The sequence below is a fragment of the Nerophis lumbriciformis genome, linkage group LG02 (genome assembly GCF_033978685.3).
Source record: "Nerophis lumbriciformis linkage group LG02, RoL_Nlum_v2.1, whole genome shotgun sequence".
Lineage (NCBI taxonomy): Eukaryota > Metazoa > Chordata > Actinopteri > Syngnathiformes > Syngnathidae > Nerophis > Nerophis lumbriciformis.
In genome coordinates, this window is record NC_084549.2 from 43,658,041 (window position 1) to 43,682,882 (window position 24,842).

The 24,842-nt window shown below is 41.5% G+C and overlaps 1 protein-coding gene across 5 annotated transcripts in view; it reads left to right on the top strand.

The window, feature by feature from the left end:
* smap1 (small ArfGAP 1) overlaps positions 1 to 24,842 on the top strand; it is a 265,913-nt gene that overhangs the window by 108,428 nt on the left and 132,643 nt on the right. For all 5 annotated transcript variants that reach the window (XR_009815521.2, XR_009815522.2, XM_061963403.2 and 2 more), the window contains one exon: positions 3,041 to 3,115. Coding sequence is in view for 3 of the 5 variants with exons in the window: in XM_061963403.2 (XP_061819387.2) it covers positions 3,041 to 3,115 (75 nt within the window). In the remaining 2 variants the exon portion in view is untranslated. The remainder of the gene's footprint in view (positions 1 to 3,040; positions 3,116 to 24,842) is intronic.

Consider the following 24,842-nt stretch of genomic DNA (forward strand, 5'->3'; position numbering starts at 1 on the left):
CATTTGAGTGTCCTTCTCCTGTAATCAGGATGTCATCTGCGATGATGTAGTTGCCTGGCAAGTTCTCCAATGCCTGTGACTGATGCCCATTGGAATTCTCAGCTACCGAAATCGACCAAAGGGATTTGCAAATGTCGTCAGATAGGTCGACTCTTCATCTAGTTTCACGTGCTAGAAGCCGTGCTTCACATCACACAGTGAAAACTTTTGCTTTTGCCAGGTCTGGTAAAATGGCATCTATTGTTGGAAGTGGAAAATGGCTTCTCTTTAGAGCTTTGTTGAGTGGTCTTGGGTCGATACAAATTCTGGGCCTGCCATTGGGTTTCTGTACCAACACCATGCCACTGATCCATTCGGTTCTGCTTTCCACTGGTGCGATTATCTGTCTGTCTACAAGACTTGTGATTTCCTCTTTAAGTGGTTTCATCATTGCCACTGGAACTCTTCGTTTAGGAAGTTTGACGGGCTGCACAGTTGTGTCGATTTCCACTTTATATTTACCTTGTAAGCAGCCGTCGCCTGTAAACACGTCCTGAAACTCAGTCTTTATGTCGTCCAGCTGCCAAGTGTCTCCTGTCACCGGCTCTTTTGTCACAATACTATCCAGTGCATAAATGTTGTCGCATTGGACCTGAATGAGTTTCATTGCTTCACTTGCGCTGCGGCCAAGAAGTGCAGTTTTACAGTCTGCTCCTACAACTTGAAACTCATCTTTGTACTTCTTCTAATTTCTTGGATTTGTCATCTTAACTTTGCATTTTCCTAACGGACACAACTTTGACTTATTGTACATTACCAACACCTTGTCACTGTGCTCCAATTTCACATCTGGATTCAGCAGGTTGATTGGAATGACGTTGCAAGTTGCACCGCAGTCAATCTGGAAATTCACAATGTTTTCGTTAATCCTCATCCCAGCAAACAGTTGCCCTGTTTTGCCGTTTTGTTTCTCTGCTATTTGATTCACTTCTGCTGCTTTTGTTGTTACTTTTGTGACTGTCATTATCTCTTCACATGAATCTGAATCAGTCTCTGCTATTGTGTGAACTTGTTTCTTTCATACCTGTACTGCTTCTGCATGCCACTGCAAAATGATTGTCCTTGCCGCATTTCTTAATTTTTTTCCCCAAAAGCTGGGCACTTTTGCTTGAGCTGTACATGTGTTTTTCCACAGTACTTGCAAGATATTTCATTAATCATGACTTTTGTTGCTGCATGTTTCACTGCATGTACATCGTCTTTGCCATGTCCTTCTATTGCTTTGCTGTACGCTCGTGAAATCTCCATTGACCTGCAAATTAGTAAACATTTGTCTAGATCTAACTTGTCCTCTCTGGGTAGTCTTTCTCTCCAACTTGAGCTGTGCGTGCTGCAAACAATCCTGTCTGTTATTAGCGAATCTTTTAATTGCCCAAAGTTGTAGGAACTTGTCAGCGATCTCAAGTTGGTCACATACGTGTCGATTGATTCTCCCGCAGCTTGGTTTTGTGCAAAAAATCTGTATCTTTCCACGGTTTCATTCACTTTGGGGTTGCAATGTCCATCTAGCTTAGTGATCAAACTGGAAACAGTCACTCTTGTGTCTGAGCCTATTAGCGTTCCACATAGCTCTCTGCCCCGTTCTCCAATGTGGTAGTAAAAAAGTTTTAACCGCGCGGTTTCTTCTGCATCCGGCATTGCTAGCTCGATATACAGCATAAATTCTTCTTTCTAGGTCTTCCATGACTTGGCAAGATTCACAGAATCCATACACCATGGTTGAGGGGGTTTTAATCCAGCCATCCTCGTACCTCTTGAGCTTGTATTTTCTGCCTGCTCAGTGGTCTTGTCGCGTGGCTGAAATGTTATGCTAACAGCACCTAGCTTCCTTTAGCTTCGTTCGAAAAATATCTCAGTTTTTTCGGTACCTGCGCTGTCCTCACCGCTCAAAACGATCCGCTGCCACCATGTTTCAGCTTGTTCTGTCTTTCAATGACTATACAAACTGGACGGTTGAGCATTACCCTACTCACAGGGAACTTTTATTCAACAGTTGCCATTCAACATATACGGCACACTTCTCCCGGTGCGTCTCTCTCCGGGTAGGAACACCACACATACAAGCAATTCCTATTGCTACATCGCCTTCCTGTCAGTGTTTTTTTTTAAATACCGAGCTTGCTGCAGCCAGTGTCATCTCACAAGATCCTCGGGTGCCGCGAATGTCAATCAAGTGACGAAAGTGACGTCATAGTGAAGATAGACTTAGACTTCCTTTTATTGTCATTCAAATTTGAACTTTGCAGTACAGATAAGAACAAAATTTCATTGCATTAGCTCATGGTAGTGCAGGAAGTAAAAGAGCAATAAGGTGCAGATATAAATAAATAGATTACTGTACAGATAAATATATTGCACTTTTGCATATGCATCCACGTTTATGGATGTATGTTATATTGTCTTTATATTCCAGCGAGTTAATCCATTTTTTGGGGGAATTGAGGGGATTATTTTAATGCGTTCAAGAGTCTTACGGCCTGAGGGAAGAAGCTGTTACAGAACCTGGAGGTTCTGCTACGGAGGCTTCGGAACCTCTTTCTAGAGTCCAGCAGTGAAAACAGTCCTTGGTGGGGGTGGGAGGAGTCTGCAGATTTTCTGAGCCCTGGTCAGTCAGCGGCTTTTTGCGATCTCCTGGATAGGAGGAAGAGGAGCCCTGATGATCTTTTCCGCCGTCCTCACCACTCTCTGGAGAGACTTCCAGTCTGAGGCACTACAGGTTCCAGTCCAGACAGAGATGCAGTTGGTCAGTAGGCTCTCTATAGTGCCTCTGTAGAATGTGGTAAGAACGGGGGGAGGGAGCTGTGCTCTTTTCATCCGACGCAAAAAGTGCATGCACTGTTGAGAAGATTGATGATCGCTCATTTTTAGGACTATATTTTAATCGACCGGTAACGTGCGATCGACGTAATGCTGTATACAAACTAAAGTGAATGCTAGAATACAATTGAAACAAGTGACTGTTACAAACTTGATATTGACTACAACGTTGTCTTTTCTGCAGAAGGAACATGAAAAGAAGAAGGATGAGAGGAAGAAAGAGAAGGACTTGGAAAAAAGCGATCAACACAACATTAAGGTAACATAAACATCAATCGATTAGTTGTTTTGTCCAGGTTTGAAAAGTGACGACACTCAAGTCCTAAAACCTTCTACGCCTACTCATCAACAAAAATCCTAGCCTCACACTTGAAATACTTATTTTTTATGTTCATTGAACTTACTACAAGTTAGAATATTCATTGCATAAACAACAAAATGGTGCGTCATGACTCATGAAACCAAGTAATAAAAAACTCATTCTGGAATGATCTGCTTTGCATTAATTTAAAGAGAAATGCAGTGTGTTTCAGGTGTGGCATCTTAATGCACTTCCCATATCAGTTATTATACAAATATAATCTATGTACAGCATATAACAGGAATTTGGTAAAAAAAACAATACAAAAACCCAGCTACATTTACTTTGGTAGCTTTTGTAAGTTGGAGGTATGAAGCATTACTGTAGTTCTCAGTCAAACATATAGATGCCATCCATCCATCCATTTTCTACCGCTTGTCCCTTTTGGGGTCGCGGGGGTGCTGGAGCCTATCTCAGCTGCATTCGGGCGGAAGGCGGGGTACCCTGGACAAGTCTCCACCTCATCGCAGACATAGATGCATTAATCATAATAATTCAGGGCTGAATAATAGGGCTGCACGATTAATCGACATCAAATTGACATTGAGGTTTTAATCAATGCGATTACATAACAGCAAGAGGCTGTTTTCTTTTCTTTCTCCGCGTTCCCTGACATATGAGTGACAGACATGTCCGCCAGTCATAACTGTAGAGCCTCGCGTTACTGACCCTGTGCATCGCTCTCAGCACCTGAGTGCGTTTATTTAACAGTAAAATTACAGTAACTGAAGGGAGTAACTGATTCGCTGAAATAAGGCGAGTGGGAAGTGCCGTTGGCCTGAAGCCAACAGCCCCCACCGCAATTTAAAGCTGTTGCTTAGCAAACAGAAGCTACGGCGAGAGTTTGAAGCTGTTTTAAAGTGCTTCAAACAACAAAGAATGATGTAAGTTGACAGGCTGAAGCCTCAAGTTGACCTTTGAACGGCGCAAGGTACAAAATTGTTGAAATAAACAAGTTAAAAGTGCCGCAAGTCGCTAAAGAAGCAACTGCCATTAACGAGCTGATGCAAAAGGCACTGACGTCAGCGAACTGCAAGCGATGTCAAAATCTAAAAGAAAAACTCAAATCCTGAAACCTTTGTTGTCACCTAAAAAATTAGATTCTCTGGTTAAAGGACAATGTGAGAAGCAAGATTTGATGTTGGACACAGGACACGATGGGAAGCAAGACTTGATGGTACAAAAAAATAATTGATGACATAGAAAATGCAGGATTAGATCACAAAGCAGACCTGGGAAGAATAATAAGAGAACTTAAAGAAGATCCGAGAAAAGCAAGATCAGAATACAAAGGAGATCTGAAAAGTCTGCAGGAAAATATAAAAATTCTGCAAACTCAGAATAATAACATGAGAAGGGTTTTTCAGGAAATCTGTCAAGAAATGAAGATTCTCCAAGAGGAAAATATTGCAGTGAAACAAAACATCATCATGCTGAGGAATATCATGGATAAAATGGTTCACCAATTAATAATATTATCGTGACAGGGCACCGAATTAAACCAAGATCCTGCGCGAAAGCTGTGAATTATGGAGGAGAGCAAGTGGTCAACTTTCTGCAATCAAAGGAAAATTAAATCAACATCGAAACATGCATCCCACTGAATGGGATCCAAAAATTAGAATTGTATGGCATCAGAGGGTTGGTCTTAAACTGCATAAGAAGCTACTTAACCAACAGGAAGCAATATGTGAAGCTAGGCGAACACACATCTACAACGCTAAATATATCCTGTGGCGTACCACAGGGATCAATACAAGGACCAAAATTGTTCAATCTTTATGTAAATGACATTAGTAAAGTTACAAAATACTTAAAATTAGTATTATTCGCGGACGACACAACTGCTTTTTGTTCAGGAGAAAACACACAAAAGGTAATAGAAATAATAACAGTAGATATTAACACATTTCAGATGGTTTGACAAAAACAGACTACCTTTGAATCTCAGTCAAACTCAAATAATGCTATTCAGTAACAGTAGAAGGGCAGCACGGTGGAAGAGGGGTTAGTGCATCTGCCTCACAATACGAAGGTCCTGAGTAGTCTTGGGTTCAATCCCGGGCTCGGGATCTTTCTGTGTGGAGTTTGCATGTTCTCCCCGTGACTGCGTGGGTTCCCTCCGGGTACTCCGGCTTCCTCCCACCTCCAAAAACATGCACCTGGGGATAGGTTGATTGGCAACACTAAATTGGCCCTAGTGTGTGAATGTGAGTGTGAATGTTGTTTGTCTATCTGTGTTGGCCCTGCGATGAGGTGGCGACTTGTCCAGGGTGTACCCCACCTTCCGCCCGATTGTAGCTGAGATAGGCTCCAGCGCCCCCCGCGACCCCAAAGGGAATAAGCGGTAGAAAATGGATGGATGGAGTAACAGTAGAAGGGAAAGTCAAACACAAATACAAATAGGCGTAATAGGCATTGAAAGAGTAGATTCAATCAAATTTCTAGGTGTAATGATTGATAATAAAATGAACTGGAAATCTCGTACAACAAATGTACAACATAAGGTGGCAAGAAATGCGTCATTAATGAATAAAGCTAAATATGTATTGGACCAAAAACCACTTCATATCCTTTACTGTGAGCATTACCTTATCTGAGTTATTGTGCAGAAATGTGGCAAAATAACTACAAAAGTACGCTTCAGTCACTAACTGTGTTACAAAAAAGATCAGTCAGAATAATACATAATGTTGGATATAGAGAACATACAAACCTTTTATTTATTGAACAGAAAATATTGAAATTCCACGATATAGTGAATTTGCAAACAGCTAAAATTATGCACAAAACAAACTATAGCCTGCTTTCCAAGAATGTACAATAATTCTTCTCAACAAAGGAAGAGAAATATAACCTCAGAGAAAAATGTAACTTAAACATTTGTATGCATGTACAACACCCAAAATCTTTAGCATATCAGTATGTGAAATTAAATTATGGAATGGATTAAGCAAAGAAATCAAACAATGTGCTAACATGATCTAATTTAAGAAACTGTTCAAAGTACAAAAAAAAGAACCATGATCAACATTCTGAACCTATTGATAATCTTATTCATCTCACTATATGCAATACAACTTACTTCACTATTTATTTTTATAAATGTTATTATTCATGGAGTATATTGTGAATACATTGAGAACAGGAAGTAAAGAAAAGTGTTAGCAATTGCTATGTAATAGAAAAGGGGTACGATTAAATAAGCTGTGCTTCTTCTTACACCTTCTCAAACATGTTAAAAAGAGAAACTGCAAATTGTGATTTATCATGTTGTAATTGTATACATGTTTGAAATATACTCAAACCATAACCATTTGTATTGCATTTTAGAAACTTTTTCAATGATATAATAATTACCGTATTTTCCGCACCATTAGCCGCACCTAAAAACCACAAATTTACTCAAAAGCTGACAGTGCGGCTTTTAACCCGGTGCGCTTTATATATGGATAAATATTAAGATTCATTTTCATAAAGTTTCGTTCTCGCAACTTCGGTAAACAGCCGCCATCTTTTTTCCCGGTAGAGCAGGAAGCGCTTCTTCTTCTACGCAAGCAACCGCCAATGTAAGCACCCGCCCCCATAGAACAGGAAGCGCTTCTTCTTGTACTGTAAGCAACCACCCGCCCCCGGAAGAAGAAGAAGCGCGCGGTGCATGCTGGGATATGTGACGTTTCATTTCCATTTGTGTGTTTATGTAAAGACCCCAAAATGGCTCCTATTAAGTGTGTTGTCTGTCTAATTATAAATAATGCAGACGAGGCGTGTTAACTGAGTTCTCAACGTTTACTCACAGCGTGCTCATAACCACATTCTAACTCCCAGCATACAACAACGCTTCTCAGGGCTACCGCGCATGCTCGTAACTATCGTTGCATGCTGGGTAGTGTAGTTGTTATATTTGCTAGCTCATAACATCACATTGAGAGACACGCTTACGCGCTTAATTCAATACTCGCCGTCATTCCGGGTGGATTGACAAAAGACCTCCAGCCGCTAGATATTGGTGTCAACAGGGCATTCGAAGCTAGACTGCTAACTGCGTGGGAACAGTGGATGACGAAGAAGCGCGCGGTGCATGCTGGGATATGTGACGTTTCATTTCCATTTGTGTGTTTATGTAAAGACCCCAAAATGGCTCCTATTAAGTGTGTTGTCTGTCTAATTATAAATAATGCAGACGAGGCGTGTTAACTGAGTTCTCAACGTTTACTCACAGCGTGCTCATAACCACATTCTAACTGCCAGCATACAACGCTTCTCAGGGCTACCGCGCATGCTCGTAACTATCGTTGCATGCTGGGTAGTGTAGTTGTTATATTTGCTAGCTCATAACATCACTTTAAGAGACACGCTTACACGCTTAATTCAATACTCGCCGTCATTCCGGGTGGATTGACAAAAGACCTCCAGCCGCTAGATATTGGTGTCAACAGGGCATTCGAAGCTAGACTGCTAACTGCGTGGGAACAATGGATGACAGAAGGCGAACACACATTCACTAAGACGGAGGCAGCGCCAGACGACGCCAACATCTGCCAGTGGATCGTAAATGCCTGGGCAGATATTTCGGTCACAACTGTGGTCCGAGCTTTCCGGAAGGCAGGATTCACAGAACTGCTGGATAACAGTGACACTGACTCCGATGACTTCGACGAGACGGAACCGTCCATTTTGGATCTCACATTTGCCCAACTTTTCACTTCGGACACCGAAGACGAAGGATTTACGAATGAAGAATAACTTCAGAAAGTGAGCGCTATGTTTATTTTGTGTGTTGTGACATTAACGTTCGAGCAACATTATGTTGCTATTGCTCTGCACTATTTTGAATTTTACTATGTTTGTGATTGCACATTTGCGTACATTTTGGGACAGAGTTGTTAGAACGCTGGTTTTTAATATATTATTAAAGTTTGACTGACCTATCTGACTGTTTTTTTGACATTCCCTTTAGCGCAGCGTAGGCGCGGCTTATAGTCCGGGGCGGCTTATTGGTGGACAAAGTTATGAAATATGCCATTCATTGAAGGTGCGGCTAATAATCCGGTGCGCCTTATAGTGCGGAAAATACGGTATACAATATACATTTTCAATTAAAAAAACAATAAACTAACAAGAATGTGCAGCACAAGTGTGAATATGCATTGAATACACGTACAGTACATTCACATAATCTTGTCGTGCTGAAGGTCCTAGAATGATTTATAACTTAACAAGGCCAATCTCTTGTAACTTCTCATTAGTGATCATGCTTGTCCGAGCTGGTAATTTGTCTATGTTTGCATTGAAACAATTGTTTGGACCGCAATACTTGGAACAATTGAAAGTCTAGCAAACTTAGTAAAGATACAATGAGCATTGTAGATTTACACAAGTTGGGAAAGTTGTTTGCTGCCGTTATCAATTCAGACAATTATACATCCTTTTTTTGATATGTCAACACTTTTCCAAGCTCTGGAAGAAACTAGGATGTTCAGTTACAACCCAAGTAACCACCATGTCTAAACCCTGCCATGGGCTTGAAACTGATGGAACACATACAGTATTTACCAAGGATTTAAGAGGGTGCCTATCAAGAAAGAAGATCCTGGTGCGAAATCAACACTTTTAGGCAGGACACATGGACCAGCCGAATGAATGCCTTCTGGACAAATGTTGTATGGTCAGACGAGACAGAGATTTGGCCACAATTAGGGCTGCACAATTAATCGATTTTATATTGTAATTTGAGTAATTATGACATCCATCCATCCATCTGTCTTCTTCCGCTTATCCAAGGTCGGGTCGCGGGGGCAGCAGCCTAAGCAGGGAAGCCCAGACTTCCCTCTCCCCAGCCACTTCGTCCAGCCCCTCCCGGGGATCCCGAGGCGTTCCCAGGCCAGCCGGAACACATAGTCTTCCCAACGTGTCCTGGGTCTTCCCCGTGGCCTCCTACCGGTCGGACGTGCCCTAAACACCTCCCGAGGGAGGCGATCGGGTGGCATCCTGACCAGATGCCCGAACCACCTCATCTGGCTCCTCTCAGTGTGGATCTTCAGCTCTCACTGGATCGGTTCGCAGCTGAGTGTGAAGCGACTGAGATGAGAATCAGCACCTCCAAGTCCGAGTCCATGGTTCTCGCCCGGAAAAGGGTGGAGTGCCATCTCCGGGTTGGGGAGGAGACCCTGCCTCTAGTGGAGGAGTTCAAGTACCTCGGAGTCTTGTTCACGAGTGAGGGAAGAGTGGATCGTGAGATCGACAGGCAGATTGGTGCGGCGTCTTCAGTAATGCGCACGCTGTATCGATCCGTTGTGATGAAGAAGGAGCTGAGCCGGAAGGCAAAGCTCTCAATTTACCGGTCGATCTACGTTCACATCCTCACCTATGGTCATGAGCTTTGGGTTATGACCGAAAGTACAAGATCATGGGTAAAAGCGGCCGAAATGAGTTTCCTCCGCTGGGTGGCGGGGCTCTCCCTTAGAGATAGGGTGAGAAGCTCTGTCATCCAGGGGGAGCTCAAAGTAAAGCCGCTGCTCCTCCACATCGAGAGGAGCCAGATGAGGTGGTTCGGGCATCTGGTCAGGATGCCACCCGAACGCCTCCCTAGGGAGGTGTTTAGGGCACGTCCAACCGGTAGGAGGCCACGGGGAAGACCCAGGACACGTTGGGAAGACTATGTCTCCCGGCTGGCCTGGGAACGCCTCGGGATCCCCAGGGAAGAGATGGAAGAAGTGGCTGGGGAGAGGGAAGTCTGGGCTTCCCTGCTTAGGCTACTGCCCCCGCGACCCGACCTCGGATAAGCGGAAGAAGATGGATGGATGGATGGATGGCATTAAAAGTGAGAGAGGGTAGTGTTTCTTTGCGTTGTGCATTTATTTGGTAATCAAGTACAAGCGGTCACAAAAGGCAATGTATTTGCCACGCGAGTGGAGATCCTCCTCCACAGCAAGCATACAACCGCATGCAAAACGTGCAGAATGTTTTGTTTGTGTCAATAACGCAGGAACAACAGCCTTCAGTAACACAGAAACGTATTTACAACTCTGCAGAATACTCATACTCGCTCTTGTCTCCTTTAATATTTTTGTTTATAGAAGCCTTCGGGCTTTTTGCTGAAGTATCCCACAATGCATCACTGGCAGCTACATGTATATTGGAAGGCATTGTTTACTGAGAGTCATTGTTCACATTAGCGCTATCCAATGCACATGTGATATTTCCGAACTACTCAGTGGAAAAAAAACATTGCACAGGCTTTGATACGATGAAGAAATACTCTGAGTCACTAGATAATAAGTCCCTTCATTGTTATAAAGACAAAACAGTCATAATTGGATGTGAGGATCCTTACCAGATCAACAAGTCTGAGTGGAGTCGAGATCATAACATTCTTCTTTAAAAGTTATAGGAGTTCAGAAAGCTATGACCGGTTTGTTTGTAGATTGGTTCGGGACGTTTGTGTTTATCTGTATAAACCCAGTGGACATTGTGTTGTCAAGGTAAGAGTCATGGACTTTCAAAGTTGATTTGACCCAAGTTTGACACCCTGGATAATCACGGATAACCAATCTAGGGTCATCTCAACACACTGACTGTAAGGCAGGATTGGGAGATGATGTTCTAATGTCGCTTCACTTTTGTTTTATGTGGAGGCTACAGTCTGAATGAAAGAAGTGAGCACAGTAGAATCATTTTTTTTCATCAATACAACTACTATCAACGTTCTTTGACGAAGCCATCAAGTTATTGCAAAGTGGCCACACCACAATTTTTCAGAGAGTCCTGTATTTCAGCTGAAGTTATTTGTGGATTTTTCTTTGCATCTCAAACAATTTTTCTGGCAGTTGTGGCTGAAATCTTTGCTGGTCTACCTGAATCCCTCATTTTCCACTTCTTAATCAGCGTTTGAACACTGCTGATTGGCTTTTTATACCCCTTACCTGTTTTATGCAATTCAATTACCTTTTATCGCAGATCCTTTGACAATTATTTTGCCTTCCCCATGACTCAGAATCCAGAACCATCCGTGTAGCACTGGATGAAAGATGCAATGGTCTGTCAGAAGCCCAGAAACTCACTGACCTTTTATACACACACACATTAATTACAAACAAACATGTCACAGGAGAGGATTGGAACCTTGATTAGCCATTCAAACCTGTTTGTGTCAACTTTTGTGCATGTTATCAGATCAAAGTCACTGGGGTATGTAAACTTTTGATCAGGGTCATTTGGGTACTTTCTTTTGTCATTTTGATTTAAAAAGAGTAAATACAGTTGTTTGCCAATAAATAGCTTCACACAACCATTAAGCATACCAGGGTATGTAAACTTATGAGCACAACTGTATACATTTATCATGTATGTATTTAATTTATTCATACATATGTATGAATAGGCTATATGTATGTGTGTGTATATATATTGTTACTTTGCATGCAATCCGCTTTCGGCCACCTGCCAAAATTATTTAGCCCAATGCGGCCCCCGAGTCAAAAAGCTTGGACACCCCTTATTTTGACGCTTATGAATCAAGATCAAATCAATTTTGGAAATAGGCCATGATGACAGGACAACATTCCCAAACACACATCAAAAGTTGTTTTGAAATGGATAAAGCCGGCAAAAATGAAGCGACTGGAATGGTCTCCCCAAACTAATTTACTGTATTTTCCAGACTGTAGTGCGCACCGGTATATAAGCCGCACCCACTCGATTTTAAACAGAAATATTCTGTAAATGTTTATTCACAGAACCTTAATTGTTTCCAAACGGTGTCTGTAACACGGCAGTAAAACAGCTGATCAAACAAAACAGAAGTCATCGTCATGGACCCACTTTCTGCGGAAGCTCGCTCTCCAATCAGCTAATCAGACTCACAAAGTCCACAGTAACGTCTTGGTGAATATACTAAATAATTTGTGAAACTCAAACAATACAAAAATAATGTAATTCTAAGGTAATAATACTTACACAGACACTCGTAAACGTGTTTGCATATTAGCTAATGCTAATGCAAACAACGCTTGCTTGTTTACATTACGATGGCACATACAAATATGCATGACAACACTCCTACAGACAAGGGCGTAGGAACAGGAACTAGTATTGGAGAAAGACGCACACTTTTATTTTGAAAGCTCCCCACAATGTCATGTGACTTACTTTACCAGCTCTGACTGTGGAGCTGGGAGAGTGAGAGATAGAGTGCACTTAGTGCAGGCTGACAGGACAACACTAACAAGCAGACGGTCGTGAATATTGCTTGTTTATAACATCTTGTCGTTTGTTCATATTCATATTTAGAAACAATGTATTTTTAGTTAGATCTTCTTATTTCTGGCATGGTCACTTGTCCATTTTTTAATTGCTAACATTGTCAGTGTTCCCAATTAACGTAAATACTTGTTAAATGTTTTGTTATCCTCTTCCAGAGAGCAAAATGCCACCACTAAAGAAAGAATGAGACACCAGCAGGTCTTACTTTATTTTAAAAAGAGTAACGTTAGTGTGAGTATTAGTTACACTACAACACAAAGACCCCTAATTATACTTGACTATTTATCAAAATGTATAAAATGATATTAGATATGATGTGCAATTATGTCTTAACAGTAGAATGATATACAGAGAATAGTGAGGAAGTAATGACAGGTGGAGACTCTGAGGAAGGTCAGCCTATTATTACTTTTTAAACAATTCTATTTTAACATGAGAATAACTAATCAAATCAGGGCAGAGAAGGGAGTGTCCGGTGGAAATTTCAAAATCATATAATGGATTATAATAAGAAAGAAGAACAGCTGATGTCACGTAGATTTTTAAGATACATTTTAATTTAATATGTTAATTATATAACCATTTCTACAGTGCTAGAGGGTTTGGGTTGTATTTATAAGTTAAATGCTGATACAGTACATTACAGCATGTAATGTTGTCGTAAATATGTTATTGCCATGCAGAAACATCACAGGTTTGAGGAAGGTAAGTCAAAGTCATGTAGAGAAAGGAGCAAACCGACAGGTAAGAAAAGAGTAACATATAACACTGGATATTTTGCAAGAGTTTACAAACAGGTGGGAAATGGTGTTGCTTGCTTTTAATAAGTGCAGTTCACTGACATTGTGTGACATGTTGCCACAACCAAAATCAATGGACACTCAAGTTCTGTCAAACAAATAAGAAAAGTGGTTCAAGGTCTTTCCTTGACTTCATTGTGATGCCGTACAGAAGGGAGATTTGTGTTTTTATTGCAAGGCCTTTACTAGGACAAACTCCCACTATTTTATTTTAAATCAGAGCCCACAATTATCACCCTGAATTTAGAAATTGTAAAAAAGCTATTAAAAAATTTAAAGCACACAAAAATTGGCATGCTGTCTCTATGACTGCACAAGAAAGTCACCCTATAAATGCACACTTGTCCAGTGTTTTGGCATATTAACGAGCAGACAAGAGGCAGTATCTGAGGAAAATTGTGTCTGTGTGCGGGTGTGCATGTGTGTGTGTGTGTGTGTGTGTGTGTGTGTGTGTGTGTGTGTGTGTGTGTGTGTGTGTGTGTGTGTGTGTGTGTGTGTGTGTGTGTGTGTGTGTGTGTGAGCCCCCCAATGTTAAACCTTTTCCTACGCCCCTGCCTACGGACATCACACGTTGGATGGTTTCATAAGTCTACTTCCGGTTGAAAGCACTAAATGGAAGGAGACTGCAGCAATTCCAGTGAGCGAACTTGTCCAAAAGACCTACTCAGTAGCCCAGTGGTTAGAGTGTCCGCCCTGAGATCGGTAGGTTGTGAGTTCAAACTCCGGCCGGGTCATACCAAAGACTATAAAAATTACCTCCCTGCTTGGCACTCAGCATCAAGGGTTGGAATTGGGGGTTAAATCACCAAAAATGATTCCCGGGCGCGGCCACCGCTGCTCACTGCTCCCCTCACCTCCCAGGGGGTGATCAAGGGTGATGGGTGTGTGACAATCATTGGTACTTTAACTTAAAAGATGATGCCATAGCATAAACTTTAACACACCCTTTCAGTGTATTTACTTGTTTTAAAAAAAAAAACTAAAATAATTTGCCTTATGGCCGTTAGTGAAGAAAAATTCACAAATTAGCTGCACTGTTTCATAAGCCACAGGGTTTAAAGTGTAGGGAAAAATTAGCGGTTTATAGTCGGGAATTTACGGCTAAGAAGATTGGTACAGTGCTTTGCTTAGTGTGCAAGAAAAGGAGGACACCATCGGTGAATTTGCCACTCATCTTGGTTTTAAAGGCCTCCAACAATTTGTGCGGCACTGGAGCGTAGTAATTAGTCGTACCCTTTGCCAGGAAGCCCATTGTCAATAGTGCACTCTGGTTCCAAAAGACAGTGGGACTGACCTTGCCTGCTGACGGTTAGACGTGTGCTCTCATTTTCTGCGCACAGTGATAATGCTTCCATTGTTTTGACTGAATATTAGTATCATAAGGATTGACCCACGTTTTGTGCTTAATTAGTGTGTTGAAAACGTGTGTGAGTCTTGACTTGTTTCTCCTTCTGGAAATGTGTTAACAACATGCAGACAATTTCTGCCTTTACACCATTTTTATTCATCCGTTTTGAAATAGTCTTTTTAGTTGTTTGATAGTCTCAGTTATCTAGTGTTGGGCGGCGTGGCGCAGTGGAAGAATGGCCGTGCGCGACCCGAGGGTCCCTGGTTCAATCCCCACCTAGTACCAACCTCGTCATGTCCGTTGTGTCCTGAGCAAGACACTTCACCCTTGCTCCTGATGGGTGCTGGTTAGCGCCTTGCATGGCAGCTCCCTCCATCAGTGTGTGAATGTGTGTGTGAATGGGTAAATGTGGAAGTAGTGTCAAAGCGCTTTGAGTACCTTGAAGGTAGAAAAGCGCTATACAAGTACAACCCATTTGTCCAGGGTGTACCCCACCTTCCGCCCGAATGCAGCTGAGATAAGCTCAAGCACCCCCCGTGACCCGGAAAGGGACAAGCGGTTGAAAATGGATGGATGGATGGAATCACCAGATGAAAGTGAAAAATCTGCTGGATTTTTACCAGTTAGATGGTGTCTCCTCCCTCTGCATACTGGGATATCATCCTGTCTAAAACAATTATTGATAGAAGTGTGGCGACACAGTCATCTCACAAGACGTTACACAATATTGGGTTCAACATTCATTTTAAGAAGGGGCGTTGTGTCAGGTGGTAGAGTTGGGACAATTCCAATGTTCAGTGGGAGGGAGGTTTTGGCGCCCCTGTTTTTAAGAAATCTACAATGACAAGGTAAATATGATTGGAGGAGGAAATAATTTTTTTAATAAAACATAATAATTCGAAGTCTTTTATAACTTTGGATTCATGACCTACAAAGGAACTTTTGTTTACACAAACACCCTAAAATGAAAAATTATAAAAAATTATACTAAAGTAAATTTGATTAAACATAACTTTTGAGGAGCTTTGCGGGACTTCTGCATTAGCTGTCAAGTGTATCAATAGTTTGGCTGTATTGTCTTAACTATGGGGTGCTGCAGTGGCGTCTTGCTGCTGGGGGAAGTAATCCAGTGTCCGGCGTCTTAGTAGCATTGACAGTTCAGTCTGCTTCTACTTTGACACGCACAAGCACGTCGGCTCTGAAACTGAAATGAAGAAGAGCGGCCGCGCGTCTCCCTGCGCTGCTGACGAGAGAAGCTTGCTCTGTTTTCTAGCTCTCTGCTACTTTTGTATTATGCGCAACGTACCTTATGTGTGCAGGTTTCTATCCCTCGCTAATGGCCATACAGAAATGTTTCTGACTATTCATGAAATAAAAATCATAAATACGCATGTAAACAGCATCACGTTTTAATCACGCAATACCTCAGTTTTGGATTAGATCTGACCAATCTAAGTCTATGAGCATGAAGCCTGCTCAGATGACAGGCGAAACGTCTTCTAAAGGCTCAAACATACTTGGGCAGAATGTTGGCGGAACAGAATCCGCAGAGGTCCGAAGGCCTGTGCGCGCGAAGCTCAAATTTAATGACTGCACGGACTCTGCTCCGCACACTTGTGTCACTCAAAACACTGCTCGGCGTGTACCGTATTTCTCGGAGTATAAGTCGCTCCGGAGTATAAGTCGCACCGGCCGAAAATGCATAATAAAGAAGGAAAAAAACATATATAAGTCGCACCGGAGTATAAGTCGCATTTTTGGGGGAAATGTATTTGGTAAAACCCAACACCAAGAATAGACATTTGAAAGGCAATTTAAAATAAATAAAGAATAGTGAACAACAGGCTGAATAAGTGTACGTTATATGACGCATAAATAACCAACTGAGAAGGTGCCTGGTATGTTAACGTAACATATTATGGTAAGAGTCATTCAAATAACTATAACATATAGAACATGCTATACGTTTACCAAACAATCTGTCACTCCTAATCGCTAAATCCCATGAAATCTTATACGTCTAGTCTCTTACGTGAATGAGCTAAATAATATTATTTGATATTTTACGGTAATGTGTTAATAATTTCACACATAAGTCGCTCATGAGTATAAGTCGCACCTCCGGCCAAACAATGAACAAAACTGCGACTTATAGTCCGAAAAATACGGTACTTTCCACATCAATCCGCATTACACGTGACACATCAAAAAAATCTAAATTGTGCAAAAAGAAACAAAAAAGTTTTCCACTACTCACCTTTGAGTCAATTTTTAACACAGTTGATGTGTCAAGTCAAACTGGCTGTAACGCTTTTCTCCGAGCAACCTTTAGTGAGTACTACTCGCCAAGAATACTCCCCTTCCCCTTCTCTTGTGGCTTTTAAAGTTAAAAATGTTAAAGTACCACTGATAGTCACATACACACTAAGTGTGGTGAAATTACCCTCTGCATTTGACCCATCCACTTGTTCCACCGCCTGGGAGGTGAGGGGAGCAGTGAGCACCAGTGGTGGCTGCGCTCGGGAATCATTTTGGTGATTTAACCTCACGACCTACCGATCTCAGGGCGGACACTCTAACCACAAGTCCACTGAGCAGGTCGTTCATTCGATGTCTGTACATACCACTGCCGTCTCTTTACTTCATTGCTTTGCAAAACAAGCAGGAGGAGCAGCTCCACTTCCTCTTCGTCAGTGTAGGGCGCCATAACAGAAAAGTGTAAACTATCCGCAAGGATTGTGGGAAACTAAAATGCGGCAATGCGCGGAACTATGGAAGCTCTGTTGATTGTGTCCGCTCCACCCACAGAGCAACTTAATACAAATTGAACAGTCCAGGCATTTTTATTCATAGAACACAATTCGTACACAAGACAATACAAACTGCTCTACATAAAATTAAAAAGCAAAATTAAAAATAAATTAATCATGAAAATAATCATTAATCAAAATCATCAAATAGTGTAGATAAAACACTTCAGTTGTTGTATGCACAATTAGATATGTGTTTTCAGCCCGGATTTGAACATTGCCAACGTTGAGGCCCGTCTCACATCTTCAGGAAGACTAGTCCAGATTTTAGGAGCAGACAACTGAAACACACTATCACCATGTTTCGTCCTGATTCTGGGCACCAGCAGGAGACCACTCCCTGAGGTTCTCAGAGCTCGAGATGGTTCTTATAGCTCAAACATGTCGGAAATGTACTGTGGCACAAGACCATGAAAAGACTTGTAACAAGGAGAGCTGTTTTAAAGTCTATTCTTTGAGCAACAGAAAGCCAGTGCAATGACTTGAGCCCTGGACTAATATGGTCATATTTTCTGGTTCTAGTCAGGACTTGAGCAGCAGCATATGAAGAATATTCTGAGAATGCAATGACCTGGATGAATGCAAACATCTATAGACATTGTTGCGTCTGACCAGTCTTCCTCTCAGGGAATAAAAGTCACTGATCAATCCCAAGTTCTTTCAGATGACATATATGTTGAGTAAGAAGGACCATCAAGACAGAATAGGAATATTATCAAGTTTTACTAAAGCTTTAGGAGACCGCCCTTACAATGCTGTAATACCAGCATCTAGAAGCGGTCTGATAATCCAACGGTAAGAGACAATTTATTGAATACGAAAACAGCCCCCACCTTGCCCAGAAAGGAATACAGCCTCATTGTTTTAATACTGATAAGGTAAAAAGGGAGTATATCATACTCCCACATTCCAACGCCTTCAAGGTAAGGCACAGAATTTACTTGTGGACACAAGCATAAAGAGTACACATGGGAAAACATTAGCTGCTTTAAACATGGCTATGAATAAAGAAAGTACTCTTAAAAATATATGCATTCTCCACAACATCTTCACACTTAATGGTTTGGTAACCATTTAGCTGTTAATGTTAATTTTCAATGAAATGTGCCCTTGTGAGCTTAGCAATCATCAAAAGAAAATTGTCAACGTATCTGTGCATTCAAAGTTTTATTTCCTGCTCTTTCTCTTAAAGGATTTGCCTCGATAGGGCTAAAAAAAAATCTGTCTTCAAACTTTGAGAGACATTGAGTTTTCCTGCCCTAGTAAGCGGTTTTGAGGGAAAAACCTCTTATAATTAGTTATCTGGGGTGACAATGAGTGATGAAGCCGGGAGGAAGTCAGCGACAGACTGCAAGAGGCTGTCAGGGTCAGTTCTGTTGGAAATGGTAAAAGAGGAATTGGGAGGGAGGCGAAAAAAATCGATGGTGCTTCCCTTGAACGTGTGAATAGAGTCACAGTTAATGGGGAGGTGCATGCCGACGTCGACTTGAAAGAGCAAAGCAGTTCCTGAGATAACTGCTGTCACATCAGATCCTTGTCACATACACCAAACACACACATACACACACAAACACACATCTGCCGCACGTAACCTCTGGGTGGGCTGTTTTACCTGATGTAAATGACAGCAGCTTTAACAGTTTTCACACTGGTTTGTGAATTCTGTATAATTTATCAGCGCATTAGTGTATATCTAATCCATAATACATAATGCATTATTTGAAGCCAGCATGGAACTATCCAGAGAAAGACTGGAATAATTAGCATAGAGACGCAACCTTCCAGAAATGGCAATATTGCCTATAAATATTCATAAGGCACATGAAAGTGGACCTAAAATCCCCTGGGTGCCTGTGGCATCCCAATTCCATCAAAGCATAAGATGATGCTTTCATAACAAGGGGTCCTAAAAGAATGCAGACCTTCGCCAAAGGCTGAAACTTTTGTGAACAGATGTAATTTAGGATTTGAACATTTAAAAAAATGTAAATCAGATTCCTAATCAAAACAATATTTGATACACATCTACTGTATATAAACACTGCATATTAAAAACTGAACTAATCCAATTTGATAGAATCGCACATTTATATAATGTCCATCTATTTTCTATACAGCGTGTCCTCATTAGGGTTTCGGGTGAGCTGGAGTCTATCCCAGCTGGAGATAGGTGCCTTTTCACATTTGATTTGTAATGATACCAATTTTCTGAACTTTTGTGTGTGTTCAAATGTGTTAATAATTGTTAATATAAAAATATTTTTTGATTTTTTTGCTTTTACTTTTCAAAATCGGAATCAGATTTATTGGACACATGCACAAGGAATTTGACTTGTTAGACGGTGCTCTATTTGTTCAATGCAAAAACATAAGAAAAACCCAACAACTACGAGAGAGCACAGTACTGTGGCTGCCATCTTTAATGCTGAGCTATGTTGTCCTATTGTCATCTTGTTTTTTTTACACTTCCATTCATCCATTTTCTACCGCTTGTCCCTTTTTTTGGGGTCGCAAGGGGTGCTGGAGCCTATCTCAGCTGCATTTGGACGGAAGGCGGTGTACACCCTGGACAAGTCGCCATCTCATCACAGGGCCAACACAGATAGACAGACAACATTACACTTCTCTGTCTCATTTGCAAGTACTGTACTGCACAGTATTTTATAGAGCATGCAGTTGCAATTCCAAGACATTAGATGGCAATGGTATGTGTTGCCTTAGCCAGGAAGTAATCTTTGCCATTAAGTTATAACTATGCCAGTTAAAGTGAAATTTTTTTGGGTTTACCATTTTGACGCATAACCGTCAAAATCACTTATACTGTCAACACCCCTCCACGTTCACAGACAGAAAGCCCATTTGCCTTTGCCTTTAGGAGGTCAAGACAGTGTAGATTAGTGGTGTGGGAAAAAATCTATTCGAATTCAAATCGCGATTCTCACGTTGTGCAATTCAGTATCGATTCTCATTTTACAAAAATCAATTTTTTTATTTTTTATTAATTAATTAATTTTTAATTTTTTAATTTTTAATTTTTTTTTAAGTTTTATTTTTAATTTGTATTAATCAATCCAACAAAACAATACACAGCAATACCATAACAATGTAATCCAATTCCATAACCAAACCCGACCCAGCAACACTCAGAACTGCAATAAACAAAGCAATTGAGAGGAGACACAAACACAACACAGAACAAACCAAAAGTAGTGAAACAAAAATGAATATTATCAACAGTATCAATATTAGTTACAATTTCAACATAGCAGTGATTAAAAATCCCTAATTGACATTATCATTAGACATTTATAAAAATACAAATACAAATGAACAATAGTGTCACAGTGGCTTACACTTGCTTCGCATCTCATAAGCTTGACAACACACTGTGTCCAATATTTTCACAAAGATAATCCATCCATCCATCCATCTTCTTCCGCTTATCCGAGGTCGGGCGCGGGGGCAGCAGCCTAAGCAGGGAAGCCCAGACTTTCCTCTCCCCAGCCACTTCGTCCAGCTCTTCCGGAGGGATCCTGAGGCGTTCCCAGGCCAGCCGGGAGACATGGTCTTCCCAACGTGTCCTGGGTCTTCCCCGATGCCTCCTACTGGTTGGACGTGCCCTAAACACCTCCCTAGGGAGGCGTTCAGGTGGCATCCTGACCAGATGCCCGAACCACCTCATCTGGCTCCTCTCGATGTGGAGGAGCAGTGAGCTCCTCCCGGATAGTAGAGCTTCTCACCATCAGGACCACATCATCTGCAAAAAGCAGAGACCTAATCCTGCAGCCACCAAACCGTATCCCCTCAACGTCTTGACTGTGCCTAGAAATTCTGTCCATAAAAGTTATGAACAGAATCGGTGACAAAGGGCAGCCGTGGCGGAGTCCAACCCTCACTGCAAACGTGTCCGACTTACTGCCGGCAATGCAGACCAAGCTCTGACACTGATCATACAGGGAGCGGACCGCCACAATCAGACAGTCCGATACCCCATACTCTCTGAGCACTCCCCACAGGACTTCCCGAGGGACACGATCGAATGCACAAAGATAAAAAAAAGTCATATATTTGGTTCATTTAATAGTTAAAACAAATTTACATTATTGCAATCAGTTGATAAAACATTGTCCTTTACAATTATAAAAGCTTTTTACAAAAAATATACTACTCTGCTTGCATGTCAGCAGACTGGGGTAGATCCTGCTGAAATCCTATGTATTGAATGAATAGAGAATCGTTTTGAATCGGAAAAATATCGTTTTTGAATCGAGAATCGCGTTGAATCGATAAAAATTTATTTATAATCGAATCGTGACCCCAAGAATCGATATTGAATCGAATCGTGGGACACCCAAAGATACGCAGCCCTAGTGTAGATGTCTGACAGAAAATAACATGAAAGCCAGATTTTAAACTTTGTCTTAATCTTTTGATCAGCTGCTGAACAGCTTGTTTGAGTCTTCTCACATGCAGAGGACAGCAGGGCAGTCAAAGGAAAACAGATGTGTGAGCATCCACTCCATAACATTTGACATTTGCAGCTCTCTGACAGCCATTTCAGCTGCTAATACAACAAAGGTGGATGTCATGGCAGCGTCATTAAAATGCAAAGTAGCAAATTATTTTGTCATTATTATGAAAATTAAAGAGCAATTAAAAAAAAAAAAACGTTGCTCTTCACCTCCTTTATGTTCTTCCATTTATTTCAACTCCCATGAATACAAATTAGAGTGCAGGAATTTTATGAAAATACAGTTCTGTAACAAAAAGGTTTGCACAACTCATGTTATGTAAGACAGCTAAATGGATGTATTAAAAGCATATGCGATCATATGGTGTTTTTTAAATACTTTTGTTATTATTATTATTATTTTTTCCCCTCCCCCAAGGGGGGAATTCGACAGGGCGGTTGCTGGTTGTTCCATCTCCTTCGTTGGGGTCCCTGCGGGTGGGGTGGGTGGTTCCGGTGGCCCTGTGCTGAGCGGTCCTGCGGCAGCCGACTTTGGTGGGGTGGCCTGGGGCGGGCCGCGCCGTGCTCTCTGGGGGTGGGGACCCGGTTGCTGGTGGGGCGGGGGCGGTCTTCCCGTCCGGTTGCGGGGAGTCTCTGGGCGTCCCGCCTTTCTGCCCGTGTGGGGTGTGGTCTCTCGCTGGCTTGTGGGCTGGCTGTCCCCTGCTTCTCCCGTGCCTTGTCCTCTGCCGGGCGCGTCTGTCTGCGGCCTGCTGCTGGCTCTTCCGGGCGGCACGGGTTCCTGTCGCTGGCCGGCCTGGCTGTGTGGGGCCGGTGGTCCCTGGTTCCCTGGGCGCCACACCTGCTGTTTGTGGGTTGGGCTCTCTGGGTGGCTGGGGCCGTACACTGGCTCCCACACACACTGGTAGTTAAATATATTGTACATACAAATACACATATACTCACATACACACCGTTATTCATTCATACGTACATACATAGGTATCTACGCTCCCACATACATACACAAATACAATACATACCTACATACTCAAAGTTCGTACATCCACACGCACATTCACTGTACAAACATACATATACACATACATGTACATATACATTCACTGTACAAACATACATATACACATACTGTACATATACATTCACTGTACAAACATACATATACACATACTGTACATATACAAGTACATATACATACATACATTCATGCACATAATCACGTTTCAGCAAACATAAATTAACGTTGTTACCTTAGGGTAAACTGGGTATAACACATGGCACACTGACAAAGCTTAACCTATTGGTACTATAACAATCCACAAGGTTAATATAGGTTACTTCTCTTTCTTGCCCTCCATTTTTCTGCTTTCTTTTGTATCTCTAGTTATCATTACATATATGTATTGTTGTATTTGAACAACTATATTGTTAAAAATAGAGGTAAATTATTGGTATTGTTCATTATCAATAGCGCTATTTCTATTGGTATTTGTATTGCTCCATTTGTAGTTTAATAATGTTCTTTGTCATTTCTGTATTATTATTTATTTCGCTAACTGCTTCTTTGCTATCACTTTTACCGTCATGTTTGTACATGTCGTATTTGCTGATGTTGCTCTGTTGTTGTTGTTGTTGTTATTGTTGTGTTTGCTGTTGTTGTTTTTGTCTCTCTGTCTTATCCCCCTTCTTGTCCCCACAATTTCCCCCTCTGTCTTCTTTTTTCTCTCTTTCTATCCCCTCCTGCTCCGGCCCGGCTGCACCAAATGATAATATGAATACATTTAATAAAGTCAAATACAAATAAAGTAAAAAGAGAAGTATACCACACTTCTCTTTTGTCAAGTAAATCTGAACAGCCGATATGGGCATCTACATCAACTATATGATTTGCCTGAGAAGCTGGACAGGACAAAAATTTAAAAAAATTTAAAAGTTTGCTACATTTTTTTTTGCCCTCATTAGCTATTCTTTGACTGGAGTTAAAACATTATAGATACGTGGGAACACCACCGATTTCCCAAAGCCCAGTGCTGGTGTAAAATGAATAGATACAGCACATATACTGCATGGTTAACACTGTCCTTCAACGGTACTACAAGGAGAAGATGAAACAAAGGCTTTATTGTGAGAGTAAAGCAAAGCGTCGGGGAAGAGCAAACAACAATGAGAGAGGAGGAGAAAAACAAATATTGTCGCAGAAGAGTGGCCAAGAGGAGACCAATACAAAGGGGACAGGAAATAGAAAACAAGTAATTGATCATTTGATTGACATAAAACAGACAGCACAGTTGATGACTGTCCATATTAAATATACTGCAAGCCATCTTAAAATGTTCCATACACTACTGTATGTTACACACTCATGGGAAGTAACAACAATTGAAACATGGCAGCTCTTGATGCCCCCATTTGAGAAAATCCACATCTCCATGCTGGGGTGACATTTTGCAACCTTTTATAAATTCTGTACTATCCATTAATATGAAATGGCACTCCGCACAATACACAGAAATATTGCACAATCTTAATCTGTGTGAAATTAATCTTTTGACTTCTGGTGACATTGTACAGCATGCCTTCTGTTTGCACTAGGTGGTGGATGAAGTAGCAGATGGTGAATGTTATTGTCCAACATCCCTTGCTGCTTATCACACAGAAGTGGTAAAAAAGCGAACAATGTTGCTGTCGAAATCCCCCCAAAAATCATTATGTATTTGTCTCTTCTAATTAGGGTGCTCCTCAGAGCCACTTAAAAATACTGAATGCTCCTGTAAATGGGTTATACTTGTATAGCGCTTTTCTACCTTCAAGGTACTCAAAGCGCTTTGACACTATTTCCACATTCACCCATTCACACACACATTCACACACTGATGGCGGGAGCTGCCATGCAAGGCCCTAACCACGACCCATCAGGAGTAAGGGTGAAGTGTCT